Genomic DNA, 20430 nt, shown 5'->3' with positions numbered 1-20430 from the left:
TGTCACTGACAACTACCATCGTACTTATTGGCCATTAAATAACGCGTTAAAGTCAATAAAATCCAGAGCACACAGAAAGGCTGCCAACACACGGCGCATTGTGATAAAAGTGGTTAAAAGTAATATATAATTGGCTGGAAATAATCACTGGATACACACACACACTATCTATCTATCTATCTATCTATCTATCTATCTATCTATCTATCTATCTATCTATCTATCTATCTATCTATCTATCTATCTATCTGTCTATCTATCTATCTATCTATCTAAAAGATATATATATATATATATATATATATATATATAAATAAACAGATTACTTCAAGTACAAAGTAATGAAATCTATTACTTAAGTTTCATGCATCTTGCAATCCTCAGACTCTATCTGAGGATTGCAAGATGCATGAAACTTAAGTAATAGATTTCATTACTTTGTACTTGAAGTAATCTGTTTATTTATTTATAACGCTCTGCTTTTTGCATTGAGCACTGTAATTTCCCTCGAGGACATCTGTATACTTCGATATATATATATATATATATATATATATATATATATATATATATATATATCATCATCATCATCATCATCATCATCATCATCATCATCACAGATGCAGGGAAAATGGTCCCAGGCGGTTCTTCCCTTGCACTTTTACCAGTTAAAGGAGAGAGAGAGAGAGAGAGAGAGAAGAGAGAGAGAGAGAGAGAGAGAGAGATCAATGTTTGCTGTTACGCAAACGCTCGCCGCTGAAAAAAAATGTCACCACCAAGACAAATATTATTTATTGTTACCAAGTAAAACGATAGTATAAAATGGTACGTCTCAACCACATATTTATGCGAGTAATGACATGAGGAAAAAAGTTAGTCTGCAACATATGTACGTACATCCATCCATCCCTCCATCCATCCATTTTAAGAGCACAAAGGCAATGTTTTGTTCGTTTTGAGCAAACGATATCTTTAATGCTTTACGAGAATAATAGAACGAAATATTAGCCACTAAAGTAATCAGACGTTATCGTTATACATGCTGAGACATTAGAAAAGAAGAAAAAATTGCAACTAAGCATTTCGAATTTTTATGACTGCTGCCTTTCTTATCCATTTTCAGTGTGGCATCGACGTAGGATACCGATAATGGAGTCTTCTTCCTACAGAATGGCTGCAATGGAGAAAAATAGATGTTATATTGAATGATTAGTAGCTAACTCCAAAACTATGATGTAAATATAGGGGCACCATATTTTGTTTCACTGCACGTGCTGTTCTTCAGTGACAGGATGTTCACTCTCATTAATATGTATAATGCAAATTTAATGAATATATTTCAATTCACTTCAGTGGCTTGAGTGTAGTAATGGACAAGACGACTGAAGCTGATAAATTGCTGGACGTTGAAATGCGCTGAATATCAACAATACCAAGAGCCTTGTATGGTATTCATACTTCAAGAGTTAAAGTGGCTAATCAGTCATGTGTGAAAAATGTATCGTCGAATTCAAGGGAACTCTAATATGTATTTTAATGAATAATCAGTCACGCGTGAAAAATGTATCATCGAATTCAAGGGAAATCTAATAAGTATTTTAAGGAATGGTGTATTACCATCTTTTTCACAGATATACCATGCCTCTGGGGGGTCCCAAGTCAATGGTTTGTCGTTCCATTTGAAATCAGACCAGTCACTACTCCTCAATTCTATTTCGCCAGACTTTTCAACTTCTCCGTTGTTAGGTTCACCAGGTTGCCATGGCATAAAGCTCTCATCCACTGCTGATCCGTCAGTCCAACTATATCCTTCGCCGGGCTTAAATTGAAAACAAATCGCCATAAATCACGGCAGTACAGAAGAACGAGGTTAAACTTGTGACACATATTCATGCTGTTGATTGAACACTCTTTAAATTTAATGTCAATGCCACATAATTAGTGAATGATTAATTCTAAATTAATTCAGTCGTATCACTGACACTCTCAAAATGTCTTCAGAGGGAAGAAACTAAGCAACGCACATTAACTATATCTACTTACATGATTTACACACACACACACACACACACATATATATATATATATATATATATATATATATATATATATATATATATATATGTATGTATGTATATAAAGATATTACTTAAATATATATATATATGTATATATAAAGATATTACTTAAATATATATATATATATATATATATATATATATATATATATATATATATATATATATATATATAAACAAATTGCTTCAAGTATAAAGTAATGAAATCTATTACTTATTTTTCAAGATCCTGCAATCCTCAGATAAAAGTATATATATACACCATATTAAATAGTATAACGGAACGATGCAATATATGTGAGAAAAGGCCTTTGGAAAAATTAAAAGGTATAAGTATTTCTTACTTTAAGTTACTTGTGTTATCTATGTATCTACATACGTATCTATTAATGTATCTATTTACCTATGTATGTATGTATGTATGTATGTATGTATGTATGATGTATGTATGTATGTATGTATGTATGTATCTATCTATCTATCTATCTATCTATCTATATCTATCTATCTATCTATCTATCTTCTATCTATCTATCTATCTATCTATCTATCTTTGTATCTATGTACCTATCTATTACAATGTGAAGTTAAGCTTGCTTTATCTTCTTAAAGCAACGTCCCCTACCATCATTAGACTACAAAACTATCTTCAGTTAATTTCACAACATGTGGCAATATAAATGTGTCACTTGTTTTGACTGTTTAGTGTCACTGCTCTTTGTGCTTTTAGTTAAAAAATGAAGGTTTAAATTTTAGTTAGATACCGTGTACAGCAAGCCGATGTAAAGGTTACAATTATATATTGGACTGCAACCACTAGTATCAAGGCTTGCCACTTCCGAGGACAAAAAGGCGTGCACATCCTCAGTATCCTTTGCAAGGTGACCGTCTTCTCCTTGGCAGTAGTCTTCAGCGTCTTTCCATGACAAGTCGTTTGTACCGAAATAGTAACACTTGGAACCGTAAACCTTCCATCCCTCTTCGCATGGATTGGCTGAAGAAATGAGTAATGCTCGTCATTTCAGTTCAAGAAACAAGTGCAAAGGTTCATCAAATCACATATTGAAAATCAACTAGTATATAATTTAACCGAAGGTTTTATTAATGCACACAATAATATTTAATAGTGTAAAATTTAAAAGCAAGATAGTTCTTATGTAATACAATATGGATGCCTCTTCTGCAGTAAGGCTTTACGTCACTAAAATCATCTAGTGCCTGGGAATAAGCTAAACCATTGGCCATCTGCTGTATCCCTTTGTCAACCACTGCGATAACAAATGAAACAAAAATCATTAGACTATTTTTTCTACGAGCAGCCTTACATCGTACACTGTATGTATGTATGTATGTATGTATGTATGTATGTATGTATGTATGTATGTATGTATGTATGTATGTATGTGTGTGCGTGCATGCATGCATGCATGCATGCATGCATGCATGCATGCATGCATGTATGTATGTATATGTATGTATGTATGTATGTATGTATGTATGTATGTATGTATGTATCTATCTATCTATCTATCTATCTATCTATCTATCTATCTATCTATCTATCTATCTATCTATCTAGCTATGTGTCTATTTATGTATCTATCTATCGCAATTTGAAGTAAGCTTGCTTACTCTTCTAAAAGCAACGTCCTCCAATCATCATTAGACTACAAAACTATCTTCAGTTAATTTCACAACATGTGGCAATATAAATGTGTGACTTGTGTTGACTGTTGAGTGCCACTGCTCTTGTATTTGCTTTTTTAATTAAAAAATGAAAGTCTAAATTTGAGATAGATACCGTGTACAGCAAGCCGATGTAAAGGTTACAATTATATATTGGACTGCAACCACTAGTATCAAGGCTTGCCACTTCCGAGGACAAAAAGGCGTGCACATCCTCAGTATCCTTTGCAAGGTGACCGTCTTCTCCTTGGCAGTAGTCTTCAGCGTCTTTCCATGACAAGTCGTTTGTACCGAAATAGTAACACTTGGAACCGTAAAGCTTCCATCCCTCTTCGCATGGATTGGCTGAAAAAATGAGTAATGCTCGTCATTTCAGTTCAAGAAACAAGTGCAAAGGTTCATCAAATCACATATTAAAAATCAACTAGTATATAATTTAACCGAAGGTTTAATTAATGCACATAATAATATTTAATAGTGTAAAATTTAAAAGCAAGATAGTGCCTATGTTAATACAATATGGATGCCTCTTCTGCAGTAAGGCTTTACGTCACTAAATCATCTAGTGCCTGGAATAAGCTAAACCATTGGCCATCTGCTGTATCCCTTTGTCTACCACTGCGATAACAAAGGATACAAAAATCAATAGACTAGTTTTTTCTACGAGCAGCCTTACATCGTACACTGTATGTATGTATGTATGTATGTATGTATGTATGTATGTATGTATGTATGTATGTATGTATGTATGTATGTATGTATGTATGTATGTATGTGTGTGCGTGCATGCATGCATGCATGCATGCATGCATGCATGCATGCATGCATGTATGTATGTATGTATGTATGTATGTATGTATGTATGTATGTATGTATGTATGTATCTATCTATCTATCTATCTATCTATCTATCTATCTATCTATCTATCTATCTATCTATCTATCTATCTATCTATCTATCTATTACAATGTGAAGTTAAGCTTGCTTTATCTTCTTAAAGCAACGTCCCTACCATCATTAGACTACAAAACTATCTTCAGTTAATTTCACAACATGTGGCAATATAAATGTGTCACTTGTTTTGACTGTTTAGTGTCACTGCTCTTTGTGCTTTTAGTTAAAAAATGAAGGTTTAAATTTTAGTTAGATACCGTGTATAGCAAGCCGATGTAAAGGTTACAATTATATATTGGACTGCAACCACTTGTATCAAGGCTTGCAACTTCCGAGGACAAAATGCGTGCACATCCTCAGTATCCTTTGCAAGGTGACCGTCAACCTCCTTGGCAGAAGTCTTCCGCGTCTGTCCATGACAGGTCGTTTGTACCGAAATAGTAACACTTGGAACCGAAAAGCTTCCATCCTTCTTCACATTGATATGCTGAAGAAATGATTAATGCTCGCCATTTCAGTTGTAGAAACAATTGCAAAGGTTCATCAAACCACATATTAAAAATAAACTACAATACATTTTAAGCAAAGGTTTGATTAATGCACAAATAATATTTAATAGTGTATAATTTAAAAGCAAGACAGATCTTATGTTAATACAATATGGATGCCTCTTCTGCAGTAAGGCTTTACGTCACTAAAATCATCTAGTGCCTGGGAATAAGCTAAACCGTTGGCCATCTCCTGTATCCCTTTGTCTACCACTGCGATAACAAAGGATAAAAAATCAATAGACTAGTTTTTTCTACGAGCAGCTTTACATCGTACACTGCATGTATGTATGTATGTATGTATGTATGTATGTATGTATGTATGTATGTATGTATGTATGTATGTATGTATGTATGTATGTATGTATGTATGTATGTATGTATGTATGTATGCATGTATGTATGTATGTATGTCTGTATGAAAGGATGGATGGATGGACCGATGGATGGATGGATGTATGCATGTATGTATCAATTTTCAGTGTGGCATCGACGTAGGATACCGTTAATCGAGTCTTCTTCCTACAGAGTGGCTGCAATGGAGAAATACAAATATTTTATTGAATGATTTGTGGTTAACGTCAAAATCATAATGTTAATACAGCGCTCCATATTTGGTTCAGTGCACGTTCTGTTCTTCAGTGACAAAATGTTCATTCTCATTAATATGTTGGTTGCAAATTTAACGAATAGATTTTATTTCACTTCCGTGGCTTCAGTGTGTTAATGGGCAACAAGACCAAAGCTGATAAATTGCTGAATGTTGAATTACGCTGCATATTAACAATACCAAGAGCCTTGTATGGTATTCATACTTCAAGAATTAAATTGGCTAATCAGTCATGCGTGAAAAACGTATCATCGAATTCAAGGGAACTCTAATATGTATTTCATGAATGGAATATTACCATGTTTTTTCACAGATGTACCAGCCTCTGGGGGGTCCCAAGTCAATGGTTTGTCGTTCCATTTGAAATCAGACCAGTCACTACTCCTCAATTCTATTTCGCCAGACTTTTCAACTTCTCCGTTGTTAGGTTCACCAGGTTGCCATGGCATAAAGCTCTCATCCACTGCTGACCCGTCAGACCAACTGTATCCTTCGCCGGGCTAAAATTCAAAAGAAATCTCCATAAAATCACGGCGTACAGACACATGAGGTTAAACTTATGACACTAATTTAAGGGCTATTGATTGAAAAATCTTTAAATTTAATGTCAATGCCACATAATTAGTGAACGATTTATTCTAAATTTTTCAATCGTATAAATGAAACTCTCAAAAATGTCTTCAGAGGGAAGAAACTGTAAGCAACGTACATTAACTCGATCTATTTACATAATTTTTTATATTATATATATATATATATATATGTGTGTGTTGTGTGTGTGTGTGTGTGTGTGTGTGTGTGTGTGTGTGTGTGTGTGTGTTTGTGTGGTGTAGGTGTGTGTGTGTGTGTGTGTGTGTGTGTGGTGTGTGTGTGTGTGTGTGTGTGTGTGTGTATACCATGTTAAACTTTAGAATAACGGCACGTTCTAACAATATATATGTGAGAAAAGGCCTTTGGAAAAAATTAATGGGTATAAGTATTTCTTACTTGAAGTTACTTGTGTTATTGTATGTATCTAGAAATTTATCTATCAATGTATCTATTTACCTATGTATGAATGTATGTATGTACGTATGTATGTATGTATGTATGTATGTATGTATGTATGTATGTATGTATGTATGTATGTATGTATGTATGTATGTATATATGTATGTATGTATGTATGTATGTATCTATCTATCTATCTATCTATCTATCTATCTATCTGTCTATCTATCTATCTATCTATCACAATTGGAAGTTAAGCTTGCTTTATCTTCTTAAAACAACGTCCTCCTATCATCATTACACGACAAAACTATCTTCAGTTAATTTCAAAACATGTTGTAATATAAATGTGTCACTTGTGTTGACTGTTTAGTGTCACTGCTCTGTGTTTTTTTCAGTTAAAAAAATGAAGGTTTAAATTTTAGATAAATACCGTGTACAGCAAGCCGATGTAAAGGTTACAATTATATATTGGACTGCAACCACTAGTATCCAGGCTTGCAACTTCCGAGGACAAAAATGCGTGCACATCCTCAGTATCCTTTGCAAGGTGACCGTCAACTCCTTGGCAGTAGTCTTCAGCGTCTGTCCATGACAGGTCGTTTGTACCGAAATAGTAACACTTGGAACCGAAAAGCTTCCATCCTTCTTCACATGGATACGCTGAAGAAATGATTAATGTTCGCCATTTCAGTTGAATAAACAATCGCAAAGGTTAATCAAATCACATATTAAAAATAAACTACTATACATTTTAAGCGAAGGTTTTATTAAATTGCACTTAGATATTATTTCCTTATATTTTTCTCCGTTCGGCGAAGGAAAATACGAGTGACGTAATGACCGTGTCACCACGAGTCGAAGATGAGTTGTGACACAGTCAAGAAAAATATTAAGGAATAATATACTTATCACATGCACAAACCAAGAATTCGGGTTTTTTTTGCAAAATAAAATAAGTTTCCGTGACGAATCCGCGTTTAAACTTTTGAACTACTTTAGGAATAATATCAGTACGCCGTGCACAAGTTGTCAATCATTTTCAGTCGTCCGTCGCGTGCGTTCACGTTCACGTTCGTTCGTGTGTGGAGCAAATGACAGGTCTCGGTCTACACGTTGGCTACCTTCCACAAAGTTATACTCTATTTCAAAGACAGCAAGTCCTAGAAATTTATCACAGACGAAGATACGCTATTTTTCGGGAACAAATATCGACTGAATCTCGACGGCGCGAACACTGTAAACGTCGCGCCTGACCCTGTTTGCAATGCTTACGGAACCCACGGTAACGCGAACAGCTTCGAGTTCGTTGTCCCCGCAAATTATTCACGTAATTCCTTCGGAATATACAGGCGGTACACTCTTGTGTTTAAATTGTTCGGATTATTAATGTCGTAGTCTGTGAAAATATCGATTTCATTACATGAGTTTTGGAGGCATGGACTCCACACTTGACTCCATTGTTGCGGTGGAAACCGTATGTCTACCGTGACGCGTGGTCTACCACATGAAAGTACACTGTGCCACAGAGTAACATAGACAGAGTAGCAACACTTGCATGCCTTTGTTCCATGTTCGTCTGGGTAGACTATTGGCTTTTCATATTAAAATGAGCTCCAAAGGTGTTAAAGTTTTTGGAGGCTTTGTTTGTGGTTGATGATTACACGAGATTATGCGAAAAATACGACGAGAAAGCATCGTACTGCCAGTCGCGTAGCAACCATAGTTACTTTGTGAGCTCTCAGGCCAGAAACACTGCCTCACGCCAATCAAAACATAACACGGCAGCAGTTTCATAAACATGTCCTTCCTTGACGCACGTGTAAAAGAGAGTACGACTGACCGTTAACCATGGAGTAAAACCAGACAGTATCGATAAAAGACTTTCAAATTGGTTCAAACACACTCATTATATATTCATAAAAATATGAGAGGAATATTTAAAACGGTACAAACTCGTTTTCCTGAAGCTCAAAACACTCCCGTTTTCGCCAGCACGTCAATTCTGCTCAGCACCACACGACAACAACAACACAAACTTTGCCGAACATACTTTCGCTTAACAATTGGCGAAAATCCGAAAACTACCGAAGGATTCATGGTCGGCACTCTTCGGAAAAGAGAGGCGAGAGCAACCTGAGGCGAGGCGAACATGGATGAGTTACGTAACCGCTTCACGCCTTAAACAATACCCGTTGCCACTCTATCTATCTTTCTCTATGACTGTACGTCGAAAGTTCAGGCAACTGCGGGGTCCATACGAATACGAACCCCCCCCCCATATCGGCGACAAAACTCAAACACGTCTCAAAAATTTGCCTAGTTGATTATTGTCAGACTCTAATAATAATGACCAATGCTTGCGATATTTTCACGTCAGACACAGTTTGATCGTGGGAGAAACATCGGCCGCCATGTTGTTTGTTTACATATTTACGAGCACACCAAAGATCGACAAATAAAAGATCCGACGCATCAAATTGATGACATAGACGCGGGTTGTCGTGACGTAGAAGGACAAGAGAATAAATCCCGTATTTTTTGTTCGGAGACGACAAACTTGGCTTGTGCATATGATAAATGATAATATTTAATAGTGTATAATTTAAAAGAAAGATAGATCTTATGTTAAGACAATATAGATGCCTCTTCTGCAATAAGGCTTACGTCACTAAAATCATCTAGTCCCGGGGAATAAGCTAAACCATGGGCCATCTACTGTATCCCTTTTTCTACCACTGCGATAACAAATGAAACAAAAATCATTAGACTAGTTTTTTTCTGCGAGCAGCCTTACATCGTACACTGCATGTATGTATGTATGTATGTATGTATGTATGTATGTATGTATGTATGTATGTATGTATGTATGTATGTATGTATGTATGTATGTATGTATGTATGTATGTATGTATGTATGTATGTATGTATGTATGTATGTATGTATGTATGTATGTATGTATGTATGTATGTATGTATGTATGTAGGTATGTAGGTAGGTAGGTAGGTAGGTAGGTAGGTAGGTAGGTAGGTAGGTAGGTAGGTAGGTAGGTAGGTAGGTAGGTAGGTAGGTAGGCAGGTAGGTAGGCAGGCAGGTAAGTGGGTAGGTTTGGTACGTCTAGGTAGGTAGATAGAGGTAGACAGTTAGGTTCGTCGGGTCATCAGTCGCCTCCGTCAGTTTGAACGTTCCCGATGTACTATCCGTTGGTACATCCGTCTATCGTTCCGCCCTGTCCATCCATCTTTCAAACCATCAAACTATCTTCCCTGCTTATAAAAGGAATAATTATTTTACATTGGAACTACCTGGTTGTTCACAGATGTACCATGCTTCCGGGGGATTCCAAGTAAATGGTTTGTCGTTCCATTTGAAATCAGACCAGTCACTGCTTCTCCATTCTATTTCCCCTGACTTCTCAACATCTCCGTTGTTAGGTTCACCAGGTTGCCATGGCATAAAGCTCTCATCCACTGCTGATCCGTCTGACCAACTGTATCCTTCACCAGGCTTCGGGAAAATAGAAGGGTCAAAAGAGTGTAGCGCCATATTTATTTCATCGCTTAAACTATTTAAGTAAAAGATATTTTTCAGTACTTGTAACTTTGTTAGAAAATGTTTTAAATGCAAAGATATATGTTCTGATTAATTATTGTCCACAAAAGGTCAAGTTCTGCAAGAAATTCGCACATCGATAGAACATGCAAATAATTGAAATTGTTTTAATCAAAATATGATATTTCTCACCGTATATAGCAAACCTATGTATAGATTACAATCGTATATTGGATCGCAACCACTCGTATCAAGCTGGGACACCTCACCAGACAGGAAGCTATGCACATCCGCAGTGTCTTTTGCCAAGTGACCGTTGTTACTTTGGCAATACGCTTCAGCGTCTGCCCACGCCAACATGTTGGTTCCAAAATAATAGCATTTGCTGCCAAATATCTTCCAGCCTGATGGACAGTGGGCTATGTTGTAGTTAATCGAAAATAAAATCTGCTGTTAGCCCGTTCTAAGATATGTTACAAAAATAAATGTCGCCGCTGGAAAGTTATTATGTCCACGGTAAAAACCTAATCCTCATAACAGCAAGCAATATCGGGATAATTTTACTCAAATGTAAGAAAAGGGAATAGGTTTTGAGGTGAAGTAAATATTCAATATGACAATGTAAATCACCATCCTTCAATGTCTAAGTGCCTCAGTACAAATGTAATTCTTCCTTGAAAATATACAAGCCGTAAAAAGCACAAATAGGAGTTTGGCAATCTTACAGAAATGTATTAGGGAATTAGAGTATGCATCAACAAGCACCGAGTATGTAGGTTTGACGTCATTGAGTTATTATATATAGAGTGGGTTTTTTTTCAGCAATCCAGTTGATAAAATACTAAACCGACATTTTTCCGTCCCTACTCTCTCATTCGTCAGAGTGTTACGTTATGTCACTATCGCTATACGAGTTGCCTTTTTGTGCAACGGTCACCACCGTTCCAAATTAGTATAGGCGCAGCTTAAAAACCCACCAACTGGTTCTATGCTGACTTTGGTTAGTATCATTGAAGTTAAGCTTTTCTGACTGATTTTCAGCTTGAAACTTTCAATACTGAGTAAGCCCTTATGTACCCAAATAAATCGTCTACCATCGTAAACTATTACTTTCTATCGGAACATTCAAACGTCAATATGAGAGTTAACCTTTTTCTAATAATAGTGCCGCATATGTTAGGAAAAGAGAAGATGTAGATTTACCTCGGATGATTGTCAGCCACGTGATCAATAAGAGCACGGTTGATACCGTACTTTTCATTGCTGGCCTTTCGGTTGACTCTTCAGACAGACACAAATGTTCTGTAGTTACATACACAATCAAAATGACATTGACAGCTAGAAAGCGTGTTAAAGCGTAGCAGTAGAATGTTGTCGTTAAAAGGTTTATATTCAATGCTATTTGCAAAATATGTCCTTGCAGATTGTCTACAAAATTATCATCCTAATTGGCTTCTTGTTGACAATGACTCTTTTCATATCCGGCTAAAATCATCGAACGCATTTGGATTCTGGTAAAAGTTGGCACAGTGGCATGGCATTGTATTTATGCGATTCAACCCTGGAAACGTACGTTCATTTGTTTAGAATGTTGCCATCAGACAGTCATAATAATAGAATTGGTAAGTGATCTTGAAGGTGGTATATAAAACAATACATAATTCAAATCATGGTAGTAATATTTCATATTTATTTTAAAGGTCCCAAGTATTATTTAGACATTCCTGGACCACTTTATCTGTATATGGTCTATTATGAGGCATGCAGGACCAGGAACACGTCATTTTTGCCGGTGTAATGAAGCGGTACAAAGAACCTGCTCGGTATTTGACGGCGTTATAAAGAAATGACCACACTTCCATTATTGTCGTATAAAACGACCAATGCGTATGGCGTATTTTGTGTAAGATGATATTACATTAGTCGTGCTCGTCAACTATTTTATCGCTATACTTTCTATGTGCTGTCAACATATGTTTTCTAGAAAATAGCTTCGGTTTGAGGTAGTGGCAAGTACGGTGATATGAAACAACAGGCCATTATCAAATCCGCAATCAGTGATCGCTCTCGTTTCACCGTAAGCCGCCCACAACACGAGAAGAGCGAAAAGAATGCAATATGTTTACTACTTGATATTATGGCATCACAATTCAGGAAAAATTATATATCGGAGTGGCGAGTGCACAAAACTAACAGAGAAAAACCTGTTTCTATAAACATCAACAGAGCGACTTTTTGTTCAAGGCTTAATAAGGGACTCAATGTTTACGTTTGTACTCAGATCATTGCATAAAAAGTCTTATTTAGCCTGCATAATCGCATTTAAAGCTGTTTAACTTGGTGACTTGGTATTCGAAACATCAATAAATGCAAAAGGGTTGTTACCTTTGTGATCCTCATAACTTGATATTACACGAGTTGTTGGAGAATATGCTTAACTGTACTTTACAGGATTAGTAGTAATATAAATAAAACTTACCCCTGCTCCTGTGTGCTGCAAGACAACGGCTCAATGATCTGTCCTAAAGGCGTGAAGCCTTCATATATAGGGTGCGCTCTTCTTAAATTAGACACAGTGATTGATGATAAGCATGCAATATGCACGCTACCGAAGGAAAGCACAATTTGACAGGAGATGAATACATCAATATTTATGTCTAAGCTAGTGACGAGTTGCAGTTATTGAATAGAAATAGTAAAAAATGCATCCAAGATGAGACGTTGAAAATATTTTTCAAGTGGTTTATAAAGTAATTTTATTGTGCAAACACTTTTGTGAGCTCACTCAAAGAAATATGTAGTAATAGGCATGCTACAAAAACTACTGTATATTTTCTTAATTTTTTGGATATTTTCGTCTTTCCACTTTGGATTTACTTTTAAGCAAATGTTAAAAGAAGAATTTTGATTTTTATTAATAGAAGCAATTTTAACAGTAATTGAAATGTACGCAAAAATAGATATCAGTTACACTTATGCACGGGTGAATTTTGCCGTCGATTCGACTTCATTAATTGGATGCTATATTTGATATGTAACACTACAGAGCCCTATATTTTGTGCAAGAACATTTAAAACCACAGAAAATCTTACGCAAATTACTGAGTATTGAAGTATTTTGAAAATTTGAATATGAGTTTATGGTTCCTTCCGGTAACGTTCTGATTTGCAAGAAATACCTAGCAAATTTATAACTAATTGCTAACATGCTTTTAGCGAAATAGCCAAGTTTGCTGTACTTTAATTTGCTAATTTAAGGTGCCGCTTATGTAAATTTTCTCTACATTTATGATAGTTTAGGATGTCTTGTAGTAATTAAAAAAAACTACTGATCGTAATAAAAATCCCGTTTCTAAAAACAATAACAGTATCCAACTTCTAGGGTGCAAAAACAGAAACCTTTTGACCACGAAAAAATAACAACTTGAAAAAAGTTAATTGTTTATGTACATATGTATATTTATATAGTTATATGCATCATTTTACGGGTATAAACGACTGTTTTTGTACTAGCTGCTTCAACTTAATTGATTTTCCAAAAGAAAAACAATTTAATAACGACATCTAAGTGGTGGTAGAGAAAGATTTCATGATATTTTCCTTGTGTGAATCGGGAGTCACTAAGGGATCTAGAAGTATCATTAGGGTGGCTCCTAATGTCTGAATGAAACGGAAATGTATGTTCCCGTGTAACTCAAAAGTATGGGAGAGTATAAAGAAAAACATTATAAATGGAACTGGCCTTTTAGATTTTTTTTAACGTTTTTTAAAATAATTTTTACAGTTCAGATAACTATTCTTTTAATCTCGTATACTTGGGAGTCTTGTACTTAAAGTGCACTCTCTGTTTTACGCCAAGCTCCTGCCTGTTAAGCATTAATCAATCCTGTAGAGCAAAAATCTGCTGTTAAGAAAAGCTTTACCCGTGGAAATGATGCTGTACTTGAAGAAAATGATATAAAGCGGAATATTTGTGACCAGGATGTAAAGTTTGTTACGTTTGCTTATATGGAACTTTTAAGTTCCATTCGATGACACACAAAATGGATCGATATTCGGTTAAAATGTTAAGGTATTCAGTAAATTTTAGATCGGATTCCAACTAACAACGTAGGGCACTCAGTAACCAATCGAAGAAGACACCAAGTTGAAACTGCTCGACCAAATCTCCAACCCTTCAGAAAAGTGGTTCAAAAACCGAACTTAGCAGTTGTTATAATTTTTCTGAGTGCGGCCGCTTTCCACGCAGTAAGTTCGTGAAGCGCTCGCACTCACATACTCAAATAAAAATCCAATTTCTAAAAAAAACAGTATCCAACTTTTAGGCTGCAAACACAAAAACCTTCGAACGATGAAAAAATAATAACATGAAAAAAGTTAATATGTATATTTATATAGTAATGTGCAACAGTTTACGGGTACAAACGACTGTTTGTAGTAGCTGCGTCAACTTAATCGATCCTCCAAAAGGAAAAACAATTTAATAACGTCGTAAAACTGGTGGTCGTAAAAACGTTTCCTAATTGGCTTGTCGAAAATGAAATTAAAATATTCGGAACGCGTATTTTGCTTGGTATGAATCGGGAGTCATGCAGGGACGCAAAAGACTCATCATTGTGGATCCCAATGTCTCTATGGATGGTGTAATTGTGAAAATTTGTCTTCACGTGTCGCTCAAAAGTATGCTAGCGTATATAGAAAAATACTATTTGTATTATCTATTTTTTCTGGCCTTATTATTACTAATTATAAGGCCAAAATGTTTCTTGTCCTTGACATTCAGCAAAAGTGATGCGGCGACACGGTTTTCTTTTTTCATTTTTTGTATATGCAAAAATGTCATGTCTAAGTAAACTATTACGCCCTAAGAAATACCGCCCCATAATACCGATGTACTTGGCCCCCACTACATGGCCTGAACGTTGCTCAATGCAGGACAAAAATAGACATATAGACCTGCTTGCAAGTGACATTTATCATGATATTGTAACATTTTAGACTTTAGCTGACCGCAACTCTTCATGCAACATTGTATCTCATCATCACAAAGCGTCATGTCTATCCGTTCTGTACAGAAAATGACTCTACAGAGGCAAACAATTCACCAATTGATAGAGTCTACGTTATTGGTAACACAACACAGTTAATGGTCATTACGTTGCATGTTAGTGTTTCTGGGTGACGATTTAGACTCTGTCTGGTGGCATTCTTGAGGTTCCGTTGGATTTTGACATCATCTGGTTTTTGTTGACCCTTTGAATACACTAAGTCCGTTGTCAGAAATAGACATCAAATCAGGTCCAATAATCGTTATCATTCAAGGTAACTAAGAAAGTTACCAGGTCCAAGGAACATATTGAAACTGACAAAGGCAATGGGGTCATCTTGAACCACAAAATAGTGGTGGTACCAGGTGTCCGGAATGGGTAAGCGTACCCTGCCAGCTAGCCGCACCCGTCAAGATTGACCCAAAGCGACAAATCCATTGTTCTTTGGTGAATTCACCAATTACTTTTGTGAGTCAAATTTGGTATGCTCTCACTCATCATTTGAGTAACAGACAGGTCAAATTTTGATACAACATCTCCGTATCTACCGTAGAACTTCTTAAATGATTTCACTAATCTACTTTCTGAGAATCCTTGCCTCACTAACTTTTGAGGGCTGTGTCTAACTCGAAAGTCTTCATATGAATTGCATGCTCTACTGTATCTAAGGAGTTGTGAAATAAATATACACGCCATAAGCTGGAAATGATGGTATATTGCTCGACAAAAAGGGAAAGTTTATGATTTCAAAATTGAAATCGTCTCTTTTGTCTTACAGCTTAGTATATAGTGTATTTTGTCTAATTTCAAACAATACGTCTAGGTATGAAGCCGAGTCTACACTTTCAGTTGTTTCTTTTATTTCTAAATCATCTGGGTAGATGTGGTGTAGATAATTGGATATATCAGGATTGTTTAAACTGATGAGATCATCGATATATCTGTGGGTGTTATTAAATCGCTTGGCAATCCTTTACACCTAGATTTCTGAAGTGATTGTATGAACTCTGCTTCATACGAATACAAAAATAAGTCTGCAGAAGTGGGGCGCAGTTTGTGCCCATGGGAATGCCTATGGTTTGCCTGAATGTCATGCCAGCAAACTTAATAAATATGTTGTCAATTAGGAAATATAGCATTTGAATCACCTCAACATCACTGTATTTGAGTTCGGCATCGCTGTTGTTGGTGAAATAGCCCAAGTTGCGCTTGATGGCAATGTATTAATGCCGACGACTACAATTCTTGTAAAAGAAGGCTTTCTTCACGAGAGATGATAGCCTGTCTTTAAGTTTGTTATGTGGGATGGTTGTGTACACCGTTGAAAAATCAAATGTGTGGATTGAATTGTACATATTTTTGTTATCATGTAAAATATGTAACAATTCTTTGGAGTTCTTTAATATCCACATTTGATTGACCCCACTAGTTTCATAAACTTTATCACAATACCGTACCAAACCAGATTTAATGGTTGATAAAATGATGGTTAAAAGTTGTGACAAGCGTTTTGTTGTACACTTAATGGAACCAGCTATGAAACGTTGTTTATAGGGATTCTTATGGATCTTAGGAATCCATTATAGACTAGGTAATACATTGTCATCTTTCGCTAACTTGATTCAAAATTCACTCAAAACTGTTGAATGGTTCTGCAATATATCCTCTTCAGATAAGGTTGAAAGAGAGTACGTTGTGTTACTCTTATCATCTGAGTTAATCTGAGTTAATCTAAGTTCGTTCCTTAAAGTGTATGTCCTGCATAAATTCAAAGTTAATTTTGCTTAAAATGAGCCCTGCTATATGATTTTGCCACCCCTACTTTATCAAATAAATGCATCACCCCAATGAAACGACGCGGTTAAATATTATTAAAATGCAATATCTTGTGCGACTTTGGAGTTAGCTGCCATTCGGGTCGTTTCGGAATTCGCGGGCATTGCCACCGGAAATGACGTAACTAATAGAATGTACGAGTGAGTGTGGTCACCTCGGCCATAGCGAATGCTTACCGCTGTGGCTTCAACATGGTGAGAAGTTACGCCTTTGGTGGCTGAAGTAACTGCAGCCATTGTCAGTTTATTGCATTTTAGTATGATGTATTAGCCGCATTTGACAAAATTACAAGAAAGGGTCGGAAAAGAGGCATTCAGACAAGCGTTTTCTGCGGTGCACATTTTCGAGTGCCGTGACTTAGAATAAACACGGTTCGGAAGCCAGATGTACGGTAAGATAGACTTTAATTCCTGGAGTTACTATATCGATTATGTAATCGCAATGCCGTACCAGTACGACCATTGTCACCGGAAAGCTTCGCGTGTATCATCATCAACTGTGGACAAGAGCGAGAACAGCAGCAAGACTGCGACAGGTTGCCCAAAACATGTCAAGGATGCGGGGCCGCGGAGAAGTATGGCCGTGTTTACATCCCCCAAGACTGATCGCCGATTCAGATGCTTTACGAAAGTGATTGTAAATAAATAAATGAATACAAGTACTAGATCTCATGCATGTGTGACTCTATAATTAGTAACGTTAGGAGATATCTAATTTTATATTCCTAAAAAGTTTACGTAGTGATTGACTGACTCTTTGCGAGACTGAACGATAGGTTGTGTATAATACAGCACGGCGCTGCCAGTAACAGTGACACAACGTGTAGCAAAGAAGTTTACAGTATACTGTTGACGAAGCAGTCGCGTTGTCGTCATCTGTTCCCTTCTGCTCGACTAAGTCTCCCCTAAAATATTTTAGCTTCTTTGAGAATTTCGCAGTCATGAAACAATGAACACTGTGCTTTATATCGCTGACACTTAATCAAGAAAAAAAACTGCGGAAGCGTAGCTGATCACTCCGTCACAGAAATGGCCGGCTGAGCTGCCCGGCATCGGGTGCCAGTGTGCCCGATATTTACATCATGTCAATTTTAATTTATCTCTTCCCGAGAATTTGGCTGGACATGTATTACGGTCACATATTTTTAAAAGTGCCAATGTTCATGTGAGGTTTTATAGCGCCAAGATTTTGCGGCGAGAATACTACCTTTGGTGTTTATGCTAACATTACCCTCACTCAGCCTGTTCCACTTCCAGCTGTTGATAGGAAAGATGTGTGTTATGAACGGTGATCTCTACTACATTTATCTACAAGCGTCATGGTGCAATTCAAATTTTTATATACAGATTTTGAACGAGGCAATTTGTGTTGAGAAGTAATAATAAGGTGGGATGGCAACTCCAGACTTATATTTATATTTTGTTAGCTTGCGGTTGTGTGTACGGTAGTGCACTGGTGTGTTTGATTGTGGTCACGGTGGGCTTGTCATCACTGACGCGACGGTCAACAAGAGTTCCGCTCTTGTTCTCGTTTAGGTTAGGCCCTAAGGTTCCGACTGTTAAAATTTGCAGGCCTGTAAATTCTGAACAGCTTTGTCATATCTTCTGTGACGATGATATTCTCAGTTGCACTGCTTTCACTCATGAAATTATCACTATCTCCATAGTCAATGCACGAAGTCACCATCACCCGTTCTATTAGTGACGTCACAGCTACTTACGCCAAAACGGGGCGAGCTCGGCAATTTCCGGAAAATGTCGCCATGATGGAAATCGAAAAGTGCAACTTTTCCCGTGTTTTCGTCGAAATAACATAATACAACCGTCTAAAAACCGCTCAAATAAGCTTCAGTTTGTGTGTAAATGTTTGTTTTATTAATACCAATTTCATTGACAACCAGAACTACAGTATATGCCCCAAGTCAAACGAAAAAGTCTCAAAATGTGGCAGGACTCACACTTTAATTATTGAATGTAATATTGCTTGCAGACAAAATAATGTTGTTTGATGCTTTGTCTGCAGGCACAACAACATATTTATCATGTAAAGCATCTAGACATTCCCGTACAGAAGGGTCATCAAAGGCAGATGAAGTTTTGATGACAGTATGTGAAGAACGAAGACGTGAAATGCGAGATTTTACCTTATTACGGACTGTGCGAAGCCAGTCCGAAAGACATCCAACGTCTTCTTCTTCAACGGCAGCCCACTTCTTAGGATAAGCCTAAGCAGCATCCATGATTAACTTGAAGTTAAAGTTCCAGTTTACTTTGGGTGACTCCCGATATTTTGGGCCAAACTGGAATAGCTGCCGAAGCTTAGGGTGTGTAACTATCTTCATGTCACCTGTTATTATATGACCGTGAGGTTTGTAACAAAAGGGAGATGACATACAATCACAAGTACCATCATGAACATTGTTCCCAATATCAATTTCTTCCAAGACCCTATTGTAATTAAACAATTTCCTACCTATGGGCTTAGAATAGGTATAGGACACGATAGGAGGGTCTTGAAATGTAAAATAAGATGGTACTTTGTCCATAACGTCCTTGTTGTGTAAGATATTGCTGATGTTAATCATGTCAATCCCTTTGTTAACAAACCTCAAGGGGAAAAACAATCTCTGCTGACTGTTGATGCTTTCTGTCCGAACAGGTTTGAATAGGCGATATTTGCCTATATCCATAATAATGGCGATTAACCGGTATTCGGGCAGCAGAGGGTCGTATACATTCATAATTTAAACAGTCAGGAGAAGTGATCTGAACTTCTGCAAGGAGCATGCAAACAATGCAGTTCATACCTTGTGAACACCCAAAGGTTGATTTAACATGGGTATTATCACTGAACTGGGTATTACTGGTGCTATTGCTGTGTCGATGGCCATGACTTCGTCGTCTTCTCTGGTGAGAATTAAACAAACCCATGACATTGACAGTCTTTCCCCTGGGGCTACATAGGTTACACACACCCAGTATGTTATCATTACAGCCATAAGGCAGAGCTGTGCCAAGTTCAGTGATCCAGTGGTGTTCACGTTGTTTGCGATAATTCCTACTCAGTATTGAACTATTAGAAGGATGGTAAATTTTTTCTAATATTCTTACTTTTATATTCAATACTGAGTGAAGAGGACCATTGAAGTAAGTGTAAAGGCAGGTTGGCAGATTGTTGTTAACTCCT

General features: G+C 36.7%; 1 protein-coding gene across 2 annotated transcripts; it reads right to left on the bottom strand.

Moving 5' to 3' along the window:
• Positions 1–944: 944 nt before the first annotated feature.
• On the bottom strand, positions 945–12956 carry LOC139137487 (macrophage mannose receptor 1-like). Of its 2 annotated transcripts, XM_070705624.1 has the most exons (7): positions 12840–12956; positions 11564–11662; positions 10553–10779; positions 10114–10315; positions 2843–3072; positions 1618–1819; positions 945–1174 (listed from the first exon to the last, which is right to left on the bottom strand). In XM_070705624.1, exons 2-7 carry the CDS (start codon positions 11619–11621, stop codon positions 1164–1166), a joined length of 930 nt encoding a protein of 309 aa, XP_070561725.1. In that variant the 5' UTR covers positions 11622–11662; positions 12840–12956; the 3' UTR covers positions 945–1163. The 2 variants fall into 2 exon arrangements, with proteins under 2 accessions (XP_070561725.1, XP_070561726.1); XM_070705625.1 differs by lacking the exons at positions 945–1174; positions 1618–1819; positions 2843–3072 and adding an exon at positions 3745–4109.
• Between the last annotated feature and the right edge of the window lie 7474 nt (positions 12957–20430).

Source organism: Ptychodera flava, chromosome 7, assembly GCF_041260155.1.
Source record: "Ptychodera flava strain L36383 chromosome 7, AS_Pfla_20210202, whole genome shotgun sequence".
Lineage (NCBI taxonomy): Eukaryota > Metazoa > Hemichordata > Enteropneusta > Ptychoderidae > Ptychodera > Ptychodera flava.
The sequence above is the reverse complement of the archived record's forward strand: the minus strand, read 5'-3'. Positions and strand labels throughout refer to the sequence as shown.